The sequence below is a fragment of the Opisthocomus hoazin genome, chromosome 9 (genome assembly GCF_030867145.1).
Source record: "Opisthocomus hoazin isolate bOpiHoa1 chromosome 9, bOpiHoa1.hap1, whole genome shotgun sequence".
Lineage (NCBI taxonomy): Eukaryota > Metazoa > Chordata > Aves > Opisthocomiformes > Opisthocomidae > Opisthocomus > Opisthocomus hoazin.
Genome location: NC_134422.1, coordinates 34,225,415 through 34,241,511, shown reverse-complemented (window position 1 = coordinate 34,241,511; position 16,097 = coordinate 34,225,415). Strand labels below are relative to the sequence as shown.

Genomic DNA, 16,097 nt, shown 5'->3' with positions numbered 1-16,097 from the left:
AAAAAAAAAAAGCTATGACTACATGGTGTCAGCATGAGTTAAACCTCCACAAACCAAGGGTCCCAGAGATATTCACTTTAATTCACCTCAGACTGGGTCCTGCATGGCATTGCTAGTAGTAACCAAATGAGCTGCACCCAAGCAAGGCCAGGCTTGCCAAACAATACTCCATCATTCCCTCTGGATGCAGTGCAGAAAATGCATTCCTTCCAGACATTCATCAAGTAAATCAAATATTGCTCCATAACGAATAGCTATTAGTATGCTTGTATCTCTACAAGGTACCTATTCAGAACAGGCATTGCCTTTTCAGTCTGTGTGCATGGGTAGTGCCCGGGATGCCTCACCCTCTGTCGCCAGTTAGGTGACGTAGGCACTACCTCTCTTCAAACGACAGGAACTGAAATGGTCTCTTTTAGCTAGACATTTTCTATCTTTAGCTAGGTGCAATTGCATCCTGTTGCATTATGCCTCATTGTGGTCATCCATCCCAATTTGATATCTCTGTTGTGTGGTTACTCCTGCAGAGAAAATTCTGGATTTTATCCAAATGATGGAAAAATTTGCCCATTTAGATTACCTGAAGCTGATAACCTTTCTACTGGAAAGTTCCCATCTGGCTAGAAATATTGCTACTGCATTTTTCAGGGATGTGATTCCTTTGTAAATGACTCAATATTATACTTCAGAAACAAAAAATGCGAAACTTCTTCAAATCCTCCTGAACAAAAAATGAGCTCTTCTTCCAAATTACACACATAAATAGAATAGTGATTAAATTTGTCTTTGGAAAGCTGTCAAAAATGGACAGTGTCCATGCATTTTTTTCCCTCGGAAATGAAAATACCTTATTTAATGGTACAGCAGAGAGATCTGTGAAATCACTCGAAAAATACTATAGAATCTGATGGCAAAGTTTTCTGCCAAGTGACTCACTATAGTGATATTAAGCGTTCCACAGTATGTGGGTCATGATGACAAAATATCATACTATTATTTTTGTTTAAATGATTCCTTAATTATCTCTCCTATTTAATTGAGGCATTATACTTTATGCACATAACATATAATGCAAATGTACACATATTTTTCAATATACCTATATAAATTACATATTCTTGTATTATGTGATATCATATCATATTGTACTACCTTTGAGTAAGAATGGTTTCCTCAGGTAGGATTTAGTTCTGTGCTGCAACATGAATACTTGACCATGCTTTGGAATTGAAGATTAACGTTGGTTTTAAAACGAAAATAATGTTTCACAACAACCTCTCTTCAAATGAAAATGCATGTTCGCTTCAAATATTGCTGACATGGTAATATATGGTTGATGATGAAAAATCACTGGTTACTTCAATTCTTTGTGCATAATAAGCAGTCCTGTCAACACCATGAAGTTCGGAGGCAATAAGGGGACTTAGTAAGGGTGGTTATGAAATGCAGTTATAGAATTAGCAAATAAAAGAACAAACAGTAATGGAGAATAAACATCACTAGAAGATAGGTAATCTCACTCAGTTTTTTACGCCCAGTGATCATTTCGGTATTTTACGTAATATATTTGTAATTAATTGCACTGTTTGTTATTGCACATTTTTAATTTTATATAAATGGAGTATCACTCCAGTTTGCCAGTCTGGTCAATAGAAAACAAGTGCATTGATCATTAGTACAAACAAACATCTGTTCTCTAAAATTTAGACATCTATGTGGTTTGACACATGCTATCTGGCTTCAGAACCAGAGAGAGATTCGAGAGATTTCAAAATAAAGCATGTCTTAGAAAAATTTGTTTTAGAATCCTACCGGAGCAATCGAAGACAACCTGGTTGGCAAGATACGGGCCTGCATCTATGGATAAAAAGCGGACTGACTGCTGAATGTCCCAGAGCTTCATTATGCCGGAGGAGTCACAGGAAGAAATTGTATCACCCTGTCAATGTTGGAAACAAAATAAAGGCATCATTTCTGTACTTTTGCAAAGAGGAAAGCATATGACACAGGGCTGAGTATGCACTGATGCCAGACATAGTAACTGTATGTATTTAAATAAATGTAAGTTATTACATGTGAGGTTATCACAGCCTCTTAACAACTATGTTGACTTAACAGCAGTAATACAATATGACTTTTAAAGAGAACAGTTCAGGAGTAACTGTAAATAAAAAAGAGAAAAGAGGTTATTTTGAATTCTGATATCGATGTCTCCTAAGAACATGGCTTGTGATTATACCTTTTCTTCTCACAAAGACACAGAAATGGCTCTTTAGCCCTGATTTTTGATTTGTCTACCCATGTTCTCAATGTGATAGCATAAGATTAGAGCAGAACATAGACTCTTTCATCGCTGTACATTCATTAGTAGTCACGCTAAGGACAATCTCAATTATTTCCATGAGTCAGAAGCATGCAGGGACTATCTATGCAGAGAAAGACAGCAGGACCATGTCCCCCATGCCTCTCTTCAACACTAGTTTAAAAACAACAAACAACAAAATGGTGGCAGAAGAAATTTGAATATGTAGCATACAAACAAATGCAAAAATCAAAGAAGGAAGGGTAAAGGATGCCCAAACATAACTTTCTTTAGCTAATTCCTGCCACCAAAACAGAAAGAAACCCCTAGCTACCAATGTAGAAACAGTTACTTTTCATTTTGAACTGCTAAACAAAGATTCAAAATCTCAAACCCAGCTCAGCTTGTAAGCAGAGTTGTCGAATTCAGTGTCGTTTCCAGTTCATGCAAGAGAGTAAGATTAGATTAAAGTATACTTTTTTGAAGGAGAATCACAATAGAATGGAACAGAGAATCAGGTAAAATATGGGTCAGATGCTGCATCCATGACTTCTTTTTATACCCAGTTAATTTTTACGTCTTTCATGTCAATAATACCTGCAAGAAAAAGTGTGGACCTATCTAGCAAACAGAGGAATTAAGATCTGAAAATATCCATTGCCCTCACAAGTAGAAAGTAATGGTCTGCAAAACACTAGCATAGTATAAGTATAATGAGATCTTTAGGTTCATTTGGAGGAGATCTAAAATGTCAAAACTCCATTCTGACTTGTAATGGGCTAATACAGAGCAACACTGAGAAACAAAGTAATCGTTGCTTGGAGAATTCAGCCAGCAGCCTGTAAGCTCTCAGCACTCAACATTTTGCAGAAAAGCTCAGTAATCGTAACTACATCACACCTCAACATACTGGTGCTGAGCATTATGGAAAAGCTATTTGCTTAACTATCTTACCAGCTTTACCTGGCTAATTCATCTGGCTCCTTTCACAAAGTGCAGCCTATACAAACAACAAGGTCAAGCAGGCTGTTCTGGAAACAAATAACAAAAAATCCCAAATACAACAGCTACACTCTAAATTGTTGCATAGTTTGAAATCGATCTCAATAACGCAAATTCTGAATGGGAAAAAACCCCATCATCATGGATATGTGATGGGAAGTGTCACCAAACCCAGTCTCCTACTGCTAAAAGCAATGTTTTCATACGCTTGCCTTGATAAAAGCACTGAATTCCAGATCAGCAGCAGTTGCCCCATCCACCCCCCACTGCTGATGTAGAACCTGCCTGTCCTTGCATTTATAAATCTTTCAGCACGTAAGAATAAAGCAAGAATTCAAAAGTACTTCTTCAGATTCAATCTATATCTTTCAGGTTAAATACAAGCGTGTTTTGGTTTCGGCTGCCGCCGGCAACAAAAAGCGCCACGCGGCCACCCCTCCCCCTGCCGGGGTGCGGAGGGAAATGAAAAGAAAGAGGCAGAAACTGGTGGGTCAGGATAAGGGCAGTTTAACAGAACAGCAAACAAAGGGAACCACAACAACAAGATACAGATAAGGGGAATACACAGAACAGACTGCAAGACCCCACAGACCTGCTCTCCCGGACAGGACCGGCGCCGCACGCTGCCGAGCTGCGAGTGAGTCCCCGCCACACCGCCCCGCCTCCACTGGAACCCAGCATGACGGCACATGGTATAGAATACCCGGCTCTGTTTGGCCAGGTGGGGTCAGCCCCCACCCCCCAGCTGTGCCCCTTCCTGGAGTCCGGTGAAAATTAACCCTGTCCTGGCCAAACCCAGGACATTATCCACCCCTTATTCCATACCATCTACGTCATGCCCAGGTCCCCCATTGTCCAGTTGATCGCCACCACTTCTCCTGTCTCCAAATACCATTCCCTTAGTCTATGGATCATCACTCTAAAATGTCCATTGAGTTCATTTAATCCATGACTTCAGGCTCCATCTGTCGTAATGGTCTTCCGTGGTAGGAGAGGTGATGTGTGGTGATGGCCGGTCACTTGCTGCATCTGGAGCTCACGGATGATGCATCTGGTGTGGCCCATGCCCACAGTCTGCAGGAGATGTTGATCTTGATGAAGTTGCTAGATGCCAGTTGTTGAAAACCAGGTCCAGTTCCATCATCGCTGTGCTCTGCTAGGTTTTCATCAAAAAAAAGTCCATCCTTCTTTAATCTGGACAATTCTTACTATGCTACTACTGGTACAAAATATAACAATTATAACAGTGATAACAGACAGTGACAGGGTTATTTAACAATTAACTTTATACAATTTATTTATGGACTATTCTCCCCCAAAATCAAATCCCCATGAGGTACACATCGGACTTCCCCATCCTTCTCATTACCCACCAGGTACACTCAGGTCCTTGAGCAAAAGCAATCCCGCAGACGGGCTTGCCTTTGCCCGAGGCAGGACTAACCCAAACTGTCTTCCCTAACATGTTCCACATGTGCACTACAGGGACTTTATCTCCTTCTACGGGGCGCTGAGGTTTTGACTGGGCAGGACGAGCCCGGTTGGTGGATCCCCTGGTGTTAACCAACCAGGTGGCCTTTGCTAAATGAGTATCCCAATTTTTGAAAGTCCTACCCCCCATTGCCCTCAAAGTGTTTTTTAGCAGCCCGTTGTACCGCTCGATCTTTCCAGAGGCTGGTGTATCTCACTTCCTCATGTCCTCTCCATGGTCATGCAGGTAGAACCACAGGGTGCCCCGGGGTGTATAGCGTCTGTATTCCCTCTCTTGAGCAGAGAAACGCTTGCCCCCTAATAGCTGAGACACTGGCTCGTACAGGTGAGGAGTAGGACATACTCTGTTTGTTGGTGATGACACGAAACTGGGAGGACTGGTAGACACACCGGAAGGCTGTGCTGCCATTCAGCGTGACCTGGATAGGCTGGAAAGTTGGGCAGAGAGGAACCTGATGAGGTTCAACAAAGGCAAATTCAGGGTCCTGCACCTGGGGAGGAACAACCCCATGCACCAGTACAGGCTTGGGGTGGATCTGCTGGAGAGCAGCTCTGCAGAGAGGGACCTGGGTGTCCTGGTGGACGACAGGTTAACCATGAGCCAGCAGTGTGCCCTGGTTGCCAAGAAGGCCAATGGTATTGTAGGGTGCATCAAGAGGAGTGTGGCCAGCAGGACGAGGGAGGTTCTCCTTCCCCTCTACACTGACCTAGTGAGGCCTCATCTGGAGTACTCTGTCCAGTTCTGGGCTCCCCAGTTCAAGAAAGGTGAAGAGCTACTGGAGAGAGTCCAGCGGAGGGCTACAGGGATGGTGAGGGGACAGGAACATCTCCCCTACGAGGAGAGGCTGAGGGAGCTGGGCTTGTTCAGCCTGAAGAAGAGAAGGCTGCGAGGGGACCTAATAAATGCTTCTAAATATCTGAAGGGTGGGTGTCAGGAGGATGGGGCCAAGCTCTTTTCAGTGGTGCCCAGCGACAGGACAAGGGGCAATGGGCACAAACTGAGGCACAGGAAGTTCCGTCTGAACATGAGGAAGAACTTCTTCCCCCTGAGGGTGACGGAGCACTGGAACAGGCTGCCCAGGGAGGTTGTGGAGTCTCCTTCTCTGGAGATATTCAAGACCCGCCTGGACAAGGTCCTCTACAGCCTACTGTAGGTAACCCTGCTTCGGCAGGAGGGTTGGACTAGATGACCCACAGAGGTCCCTTCCAACCCCTACCATTCTGTGATTCTGTGATTCTGTGATTCTGTTCGAGTCGCTGGACCTTCTGGGACAGTTTATTCACAGCTGAGACAAGGGAGGAAGAGAGACTTTCCTCATATTGGCAGAGTCTGACAGCCACATCATCCACTGTTGGTGCCTCTTTACCTTTCCAGTTTACTACTGCCAGTGAGTTGGCATATGAGGAGGGTGCGCTCTGCACAAACTTCCTCCACATAGATGCTGTGCACTGGACTTCATCTGGGTCTGTGGGTAACTGGTCGTCATCTGGTTCATTATAAACCAGCTCCCTCACAGCTAATTCCCTCAAGTACTGAATACCCCTCTCCATATTGGTCAGCCCCCACCCCCCGGCTGTGCCCCTTCCTGGAGTCTGGTGAAAATTAACCCTGTCCTGGCCAAACCCAGGACAAAGCGTTTTTTCAGAAAGAATTCTCCCATCTTCCCTGTTTCTGATGCATTTCATTTACAGTACCACGCATCTCCTGCCTCGGATGCTATTTTCAGGGCTAAACAGCTACTGCTTTTCCTTCTCTTGTCCCCACCCTTTTTCAGATAGCATGGAGCCTGGATTAACTATGAATGCACCCATCACTGATTTTTACAAAACAACTCTTGCAAAAGTGATCACCAATTTTGGAAGCCCGTTCTGAGATCCCTGTAACCTGACTTTCAGAGAGGTTAAAGATGCGTATCTCAGCTGTGCAAAGGTTTCAGTGAAGCTGGAGCACAGCAGCAACTACCAAGTGGGAGAGTGGGACACGCACAATCAAGTGGGACGTCTCCTTTCCTTAGTAACTCCTTTCCTTAGTATCTCCTTTCCTTATCTCCTGTCCTTACCTATCACTCCAGTAAAGCGAAGGGGAACTGAGTATGTGCATGTGGATAAATCCGTACATTTCTCCGTGTAAGTACTTGGCTTCTGGACCAAACATCTACGACTCACCATGCTCTCTCTTTTCACTTTCTTCTGCAAAGGTTATGTCCATCATTATCAACAGTCCACTCAGGAAAACACTAGTATCTCTTATACCCATTATTTAAAAAACTCTAATATGACTTTGATATATTCTTGCATTTTACTCTTGATTTTTTTTCCATCCATAAAGGCATTTTAGTAAATAATACCTTTTTTTGCTTTTGTTTGGGATTTTTTTGTTGTTGTAGAATATGCTTGCACTCAGACTTGTTTTGCATATGTTCAATATATTTCAGTTCACATCAATTTAATAAATGCTCCTTAATTACAGCTTTGGTAACTCAGCAATTTTGAACTAGATTAATGGACAGTCCATCTGGATAAGAATGCACATAACCCACTCAGTGTAGCTACAGAAGATGTTCCAGTGGGTGCTCTGTGACTCCTCCTTCTGTCATCAACTGCTATGTCCATGGATTTTCAATACGACATTTCTCTCTTAAGTAACAGCATGGTCCGGCTAATATATCATAACAGCACCAAGGATGCTTCACTGAAATATATACTATACAAACATTGATCAGAGACAGTCCCTGCTGCCAAATGACTGCTACTGTAGAGCTGACTTCGACATCCATACTGGCCCTGATTAAGGGATCATTACTAATTGCATAATTATGAGGAAAATAATCTGATCTACTTTTACTATGGGCTCTTCCTTCTATGAATTAATTTTGCTACAGTAGCTGGCACACCACAATAGAAGATCCATACCCCATCCTCTTTCAATCTTGCCATCCTATTGTCTGCCGCATGTATTTTCTCCCACGTCTAAAACAGATGCCTAAGAAACACAAGGGTAAGCAAACCTCCCTCTGCAGGAATTTACACAATCAAATCATGAGAAGGTACCAGATACACTGAACCATCTCAACTTGTTACTAAAGTTCTCTTTCATTTGTGCCACATTGGACAGACAAGCCCCCCCCTGATCCTTGCAGACAGTATTTGAACAGAAGCAGTGCTGCAGAAGCCTGGTTTTTGAGCACCACCCCGCCGTGCTAGGTGCTGTGTAACCAAGGTAGAGAAAGTGGGCCTGCTCCAAAGGGTTTATGATCTATCTTAGTAGCACAATCAACCAGTTCTTGCTGTCAGAAGTCTACGGACTTTTTATCTATTTCCTCCTAGACACCTGGTATAAACAAACTGTGCATAAATGTGCACATTTAACAAACTGTGGTACATTTCATGATTTCCATGAAAAGGCAGTAGATCGCATCTGCAAACAGAAGTAAAAAAGCATAGGGTTCTGATGGTAACATAACAACGCATGCTAACAGGTATTGTATCAGCCTCAGCACACTCTGTCCACAGACTTATTATTAAATGTATTCATTATTACTGATACCTAGGCAGCTGCCACACTAAAAATATACCAAAAGGATTTTTTTTAATGAGCCAGCTGCTACATTTCACCACTTCTTTGTTTGATGTCATATCTATTACATTCCTTTTCTAAATCAAGTGAGCTGGAGATGCGGGATAACAACTTTCCAATAGGAAGAAATAAACCAGGAATGTAATCAAGCTGAAGGATAATTTGAAGCTACATGCCATTCAAAGAAAAAGAAAGGGGTAAGTCATATGTTAAATGAACTCATTTGCCTCTGGCCATGGGCCACTTTCAAAAGCTTTAAAGCAGAATTATTGTGAATTCTCCTATGAGCTTTTGGCTTTTTCATTCCTTTTACAGTTATTATTTTAGTTATTCATGGAAGAGCCCTCTGCCTTGCTCTTTGTTTTCTTCTTTTTGTTTCTTGCCACACTAAAGCCTTTTATTATGATATATTTTTGATGACACGTTTTACTGAACAGCAAGCTGGACCATCAGGGCTTGACTGATTTTCCTACATGTAAAAGGAGGAGACAATGAGATCTAAAGAGAAAACGTGCAAAAGCAGATTTTGGTTGTACTGACTTTCATGTACACTACATTTTATGCTGCAGCAGCCACAGCTTAGTTCTATTACTTCCTCTAATCAAAGAGCATGTAGAATGATTCACAAAACTGGTAAGACTTGCTCCTATTCTATATAATCAAGTTGGTAATTTTTTGTGTGTGCATGCTGAAGTAATTAAAGAATTTATATAAAGATTCAATTAGTCTGGATTCAAAGACTGGTTCTGTTCCAGGCTACACATAAAGGACTTTGCAAATCCTTCAATTGCCTTTAAAGTTCTACCCTCCACTCTTTACCTTCCATGCTGACTTAATGAATGTCTTTATATTACAGAAGATCTCCCATTACAATGGGGATGCTCAACCCCATATACGACATAATCCCAATCTCAGTTGGCACTTGCAAACCATGGTAACACATATAATTAGAACATCAGAAATTAACAGATTTCTATCACTTCCAGGAAATTTAAAAAATCCATTTCCTGCTTTCCTTTTTTTAATTATACATTTTTCTTGTGAATATTAATAATGATAAACAATGGGGCTAATCTCCAGGTACACTTTACGCAAATATTTCCTGAAAATTGCTGTTTCACACTAGCGATAAGGGTAAAAATCTGAATAATTATGTCTCTTTCTTATGAACACACCTCTGGATTTATTGCTGAAAGATCAATAATATATGAACTGCAACTAGTGGCTTTACCTAATTTAGACTGTAATAAACTCCTTCCAGGAGTATCCCCTTCAAAGCTTAATTCTGAAGGCAGGTCAGTATTTGCTTCACGATCTTTTGCAAATATTTTTTAAGAGGCAAAATAGTGAGTGAACAGGCAACTCTTTTTCGCTATGAGAAGTTCATGATCAAATCAGTCAAGTTCACTGATTTGCAAGTCCTTTTGTTTTCAAAACAGATGTAGCTGTATGAAGTGTATTTTAAGAGACTCGTGTGATGACGAGACTAAGATTTTCATCCACCTCAGTGGAAACAGATTCAAGCTCTACGCCCCTTGCTAACTAGAAAGAAGCTTGATAATTATTTTCCCTTTCCTTTACTATTGGGAACCTGGTTGACCCCTGGCATATCAAAGGGCTGATGATCTTGTTACCAGTCTTACCAGTCTCTGAACTAAGTAAAAAGAGTTTGTTCTGTGTATATGAAGTGTGGTAGAAACTCCTTGCTATTACATGCCAGTAGACAAAGTGGCTGCATGCGGAATAGCTTCAGCTACCGCAAACTGAGACAGACTCAAATAATCTGCATTTTTAAGATGCTCCCTGTGGGACACATCCTAAGTCACTTAACTCTACCACCATTTTATATGCGTTAAAGTGAATATTTTTAAGAGAAGGAATCATTACCTCCCACATTTACAGCACGAAGCACATCAGAAACCTGATGAGAGTTATTACCTCAGGCCTTATTGTAATGCAAAAAATAACTACACTCAGAAATATAACAGGGAGCACATGCATCAGACAGAGACCCATCCCCATGCCACCCCATCCTGCAGGATGCAATTGGGCCTTCTGAGCAGCAGCGAGGAAGGGCAGAGGGATCTCAAGAGAATCCACGCAGACATGGGTGAATCTGCTGCAGTCATTACAGGGAAAAAGATTTTAATGTCCAATTATGCCAAATGAATTATGTAAAATATTATAAAGTTGGAGAAAAAAATGCAGATGTAGTCCATTATTAGACTGATGACTAATCAATCATCACCCATTTCTGAAATATCAGGCTTAAATCATCCCAGTTTCAAATGAAAACAGCATCTTCTTAGAAAGACATGGAATTACTTAACCCTGGCAAAAATGCAGAGCTACACCGATTACCACTTTAACAGCGTAGTGGCCTATTTTTAATAATTATTTTCATCAAGACTAGGGGAAAAGGGGTGATTAAGGGTTATTTATAGGCAGCATCAGTCTTTTCCCACCTGCTTCTTTTTATAGTTTCAACTTCTGCATCACATTCAAAGTGACACAAGACCATTTATGATTCAATCCAACTGAACACCCAGAGCTTAAGCTCCTGGGGTCTGGTCCTTGCTCCCTGTGACATTTTTTACAGCTTTGAATAGACGTGAACTGGTGAGACATCAGCTCTTCTGAAGGTGAGGTGAACCCACGATATCAATGCAGAAAGAATAATCTCTCAGTACTTCACTGTCAGTTCCTGTAAAAGAACCCTCCAACTTTATTAACACTTGTCAATGAACAACTCCTAATTTTGCACTGTGTGGAACTGGTGCAACTTGATGCAAGAATTCAGCTATTTTTGCCATACCTATTGTTATTACTGATTTACTGTAATCACTTGATACTATGGTTCAACATGTAGGTTTTGAGAGTGTACTGATTGTGAATGCTCTGGGGCAAAAACGTCCTCCTCCTCTAATCCAGCTCTGTGTGGCCTGTGAGCATTCGAACAAACAAGCAATACAGTATTTATTATTAAAAAACATTACAGATTCAAAACTATGAGAGTCTGTTCCAAGCTCTCTCTTAATCCCACTTACATGGCAATATCAGCACCTACCCCACTAGCTCAAAGGAGACTCCTCAGGATAACTGATGTTTTATGCCTGTGGGAAGCGGGCATCATTCCTGTCCCACCTCCAATCCTTTTGCTGTCTCTTTTTCCTTCAGGCGCCCCGGCAGCTGAGGTTCATTATGACTGTGTTAAGTCAAAACACACTTTACAAACATAATAGGGGAATTTTGTGTCAACGCTTTCCTCTTTCACGTGATGCTGCAGTCCAGAACACAGACACACCGATCACCTACTGTAATGAAGGTGAAAGAACGTTCGCTCATCAGAAGTGCTGTAAAAATGTAGGGTTCTTCAAATCAACCACTGAATTCTGGTACAAGATTAAATACTTTGCAGTTACTGCTGGTAGATGCTGGGAGCTGACCAGCTTCAACTGTGATGTCCGGACTTTCTGCAGGTACTAAGAAGTGTGCAGCTGGAGATGGCAAGCCCTGGTGGGAAATGCCAAGGACAGAGGGCCATGCGGAGAAGCGCTGACTGAGGGGTGAGTGCCATTAATACAAACAACCAAACACAGCAAAGGGAACAACTAGATAGTACTCAGGAGAGGTTCTGAGCAGAAGGGTAATTTATTACAGAACAGTAGAGGCACATAGATGCCTCTCTAAGGTGATCGGTGACCAAAATTCTATTGCTATTAGAAAGTGGAGGAGAAACAAATATATCAGGAAGTCGAAAAAACATATGGACAAGATATCTCTGCTGATACATGAAGAGGTATGTGGGTCACCGTATACTCAGAAGCTTAAAGATATCAAGATAAAATTTTTTTACTTCTTATCCTAATTTTCTCTGTGATGATTTTGATCGAGACGAAGAGTATCCTAAAATGATATTATTTCTAGGTTATTAATTTTATCCTTTCAGAGCATATGGACACTCATAAAGCACATCTCTTTTGTCCTCCAAAGGAGGAGCTCCATTAAAAGTAAACAATGGAAATGGCAGAACTTAGTTGCAGCAGAATTTCTAGTTCTACTGACTTTCAAAAATGATGGATCACAGGTCTCTTGTTTGTTTATGTGCACTCTGCAGGCTTTTCTCTTGCTGTGTGAAACAGAGGGAATCTCTCTTCCCTTTGCCACATCAAGTAGTATGAAGTGCCTTGTGGTGTTTGAGGAGAATAACACATGCTAGGCTTGCAGAAGCCCTTTGCATAAATTTACATATGAAACCCAAGATCGCTGCACTCCCTGCAGAGTTACTGCTAGCCATAGTTGACATTGCACTTGAAACAGTACTGCAAAGAGAGCAATATCATTTGCAGAAAGGTTTAAAATAATCAATTTTGTTTTTCCTTTCTAACCATCAAAGAAGTGCCTTTGAATTCTGGGAGCTGTGCAGCGAGGAGATGAATGATAATTGCCATTACTGGCTTTTCTCTGTATTTTGAGAGATATCATGACCAAGTGAAGTTGGGTGCCATCATTACCTGTTTAGAGACTCCTGAGAGCAATATGCATAACAAATTCTTAGGGTTCGTGTACAGGGATTTTATTGTCATTCGGTTCTTTAAAGTCTAAATAAGTACATTTTTAAAATCTGGGTAGTATTCACTGCAATAATGTTAAAATACAGATGTAAAACTGTTTTGGTTTCGGCTGCCGCCAGCAACAAAAGCGCCACGCGGCCGCCCCTCCTCCCACCGTGGTGCGGAGGAGAACGGAAAGAAAACAGGCAGAAACCGGTGGGTCGGGATAAGGGCAGTTTAACAGAACAGCAAACAAAGGGAACAACAACAACAACGATACAGATAAGGGGAATACACAGAACAGACCGCACGACAAAAACAGACCCGCTCTTCCGGACAGGACCGGTGCCGCACGCTGCCGAGCCGCGAGTGAGTCCCCGCCGCGCCGCCCCCCCTCCACCGGAACCCAGCGTGACGGCACGTGGTATGGAATACCCGGCTCTGGCCAGGTGGGGTCAGCCCCCACCCCCCAGCTGTGCCCCTTCCTGGAGTCCGGTGAAAATTAACCCTGTCCTGGCCAAACCCAGGACAAAAACATACTTTGTAAATTCATAAATTAGTATTAGTGGCAACAGATCTGTTGCTGAAATGTGAAATTGTCCATTTTAAAATACTGTAAGAAAATAAGGATCAGTAAACTACATGGGTTTTTTTTAAACAAACTATCAAAGGAACGTGTAAAATGAAAAAGTTCAACATAATATTTGGTTCTTTATCTTGTCTTTGGGTATTTTTAAGGGAAACTAAATGCGTAAAGAAAAAATATCAACAATATAAGAGAGTTGGTGCTGTTCAGCCTGGAGAAGAGAAGGCTCCGGGGTGACCTTATAGCAGCCTTCCAGTAGCTGAAGGGGCCTACAGAAAGAATGCAGAGGGGCTTTTCACAAGGGTGTGTAGTGATAGGACAAGGGGGAATGGCTGTGAACTAAAAGAGGGCAGATTTAGATTAGATATTAAGAAGAAATTCTTCACCATGAGGGTGGTGAAACAGTGGAACAGGTTGCCCAGAGAAGCTGTGGCTGCCCCCTCCCTGGCAGTGTTCAAGGCCAGGCTGGATGGAGCTCTGAGCACCCTGGTCTAGTGGAAGATGTCTCTGCTCATGGCAGGGGGGTTGCAACCAGATGATCTTTAAGATCCTTTCCAACCCTCATCGTTCTATGATAATAAATAAAATGTATTAACAGAAGCTTGCCCAATTCTGAACTCTGGTAAGTGTATGAATGTTTCTCCCAGTTTCAAAGTATTTCAGGTGAAAGAATGATCAGTCCAACAAATCTCATCCCGCTATTTCAAGAACTTCCTCCAAGAAAACAGCTGAATACCAAAACTGAATAACCTGCATTTCTATCCCAATGGACTTCAGCTGTGCATTCTCAATTATTTTCAGATTAAATCATTCTGATATTCAAGTACCTTCTAACAGTGATATTTATTCAACTACAGATTAATTGCATTTTCATAACAGAGAGGCCTTTCCAAATTTGGCCCTACTTTCACTCTCGCATAAATTAATTTTAAATCCAACTTTGTATTGTATAAAGCCACGTACTACACAACCACGTATACAGCTCTGTTTCAAACACCCTGCTTGGCTTTGGCCATGATTTGATAAGTGATAAAGAGTTCAAGAGTCCTCTTACGAAACAACAAATCATTGATCTAAACTAAGCCCACTTCTCTAACCCAAATTAAGTTTAAGCCCTTCTGAAGAGTTAACTTTACACAAACATACTTTTTGTTGGAAGAGCTGTTACACCTCTATTTGTAACCAACGCAAAACTATACCAACAGCATCTATTTCAACAGGTAACCTGGCTAATGTAATGTCAGCCCCCACCCACACCTGATCACAGCAAACTGGGAGTGCTGGGTGAGCTGGAGGTGAGCGGATGCAGTGTGAGCAGCCATGTCTGGAGCCCTGGCTGCACAACTCAGCACCGAGCATCCACTATCACTCCCATTCTATTCAGTGATAACAATAGTACTGTGGGTAAAAGTCTCACAATTTATCAAGAAAACGACTGTCACTTGAGAGAGTTACAGGTTAGAGGGTAGGGATGGTATCCTGCTTTCTCATGTATTGTAAAACATTACTTCTGGTGAAATATCACAAAGAAGCACGTTTTACTATATTGCAGGTGGGAAACTGAATTTAAAAGAATCTAGGTGGATCTTTGTATTCTGATTTTGTTTCTGTTGCAAAACAGCAATTTTAAAAAACAGTTGTTAAAATGCAAAATTAATTATGCTGGGGCTTGGACCCACAAGAAAGTCTGGCATGCTGGGCCAGGAGATGCAATTTAAAAAAATCCTTATTCCTTAGAATACACAAATTAATTCTTCTCCTCTGAGAAAGGGCAAAGTTTTCCATGCTGCTAGCAGTTTTGCATGCTAAGCAGTGCTTGCTTCATGTATTGTATACACAGAGGGTCACATTCACTGCAGAACACAGAATTAAGCAGACAAAATCACATCAAAGGAGATAATGTCTTTTTCTTTCAGTTATGAGCAAATGGACAAAACAATATGCTTATATTTGTAAACCTAAAGTCTGAAAACATAAAAGAAAATACTCTATGGTCATCCAATTAACAGTTTCTGCTGAGGATCTTTCCTAGGGCAAATCTGACGTAAAATATACAGTTTTTTAAAAGTTACTCAAAAGCAAATTATGTCAAAACTAGTTAAAAATGAAGCCACATATTCTCTTCTTGGGCTTTACAGAGTTGTCTAAAATCCAAATGCCTATGCATTACCCCAAACTTTTATCATGAAGAGCGGAGACACAGCTTCATCATATGCAAACAGTTAAACAGAGAAAAATCTCATTGAAAGCTTCAATTAGAAAATGTAAATATTTCATTTACTGGTCTCATAACAAAAGAATGAGGCAGTGTGACAGCAGACACCTGCCCTGTCCTGCTGCAGCCGAATGAGCTAACCTCACCTCTCATAATACAAAGCGTTGAATGCTTAAAACAAAAGAAGGTGAATTTTCTTGACCTGTGATTATTTTCAGAGTTAGTAAGACTGGGTTTAAAATCTCAAACAAATAAATTACACTGGAAAGCAAAGAAAGGCTGGTTAATTCCAAGTTTCCAAAATAAGCTTGGGCCTTGATTAAACAAACTTCAAGACTAACAGAAAATATTTTTTTTTCATAAGGAATTAT

General features: G+C 41.3%; 1 protein-coding gene across 1 annotated transcript in view; it reads right to left on the bottom strand.

Annotated features, from left to right (window-relative positions):
* Positions 1–1,184: 1,184 nt before the first annotated feature.
* The window catches only part of SPAG16 (sperm associated antigen 16), a 348,492-nt gene continuing 333,579 nt past the window's right edge, over positions 1,185–16,097 (bottom strand). The window contains 2 exon segments of the mRNA XM_075431063.1: positions 1,185–1,219; positions 1,813–1,939. Coding sequence (XP_075287178.1) covers positions 1,185–1,219; positions 1,813–1,939 — 162 coding nt within the window.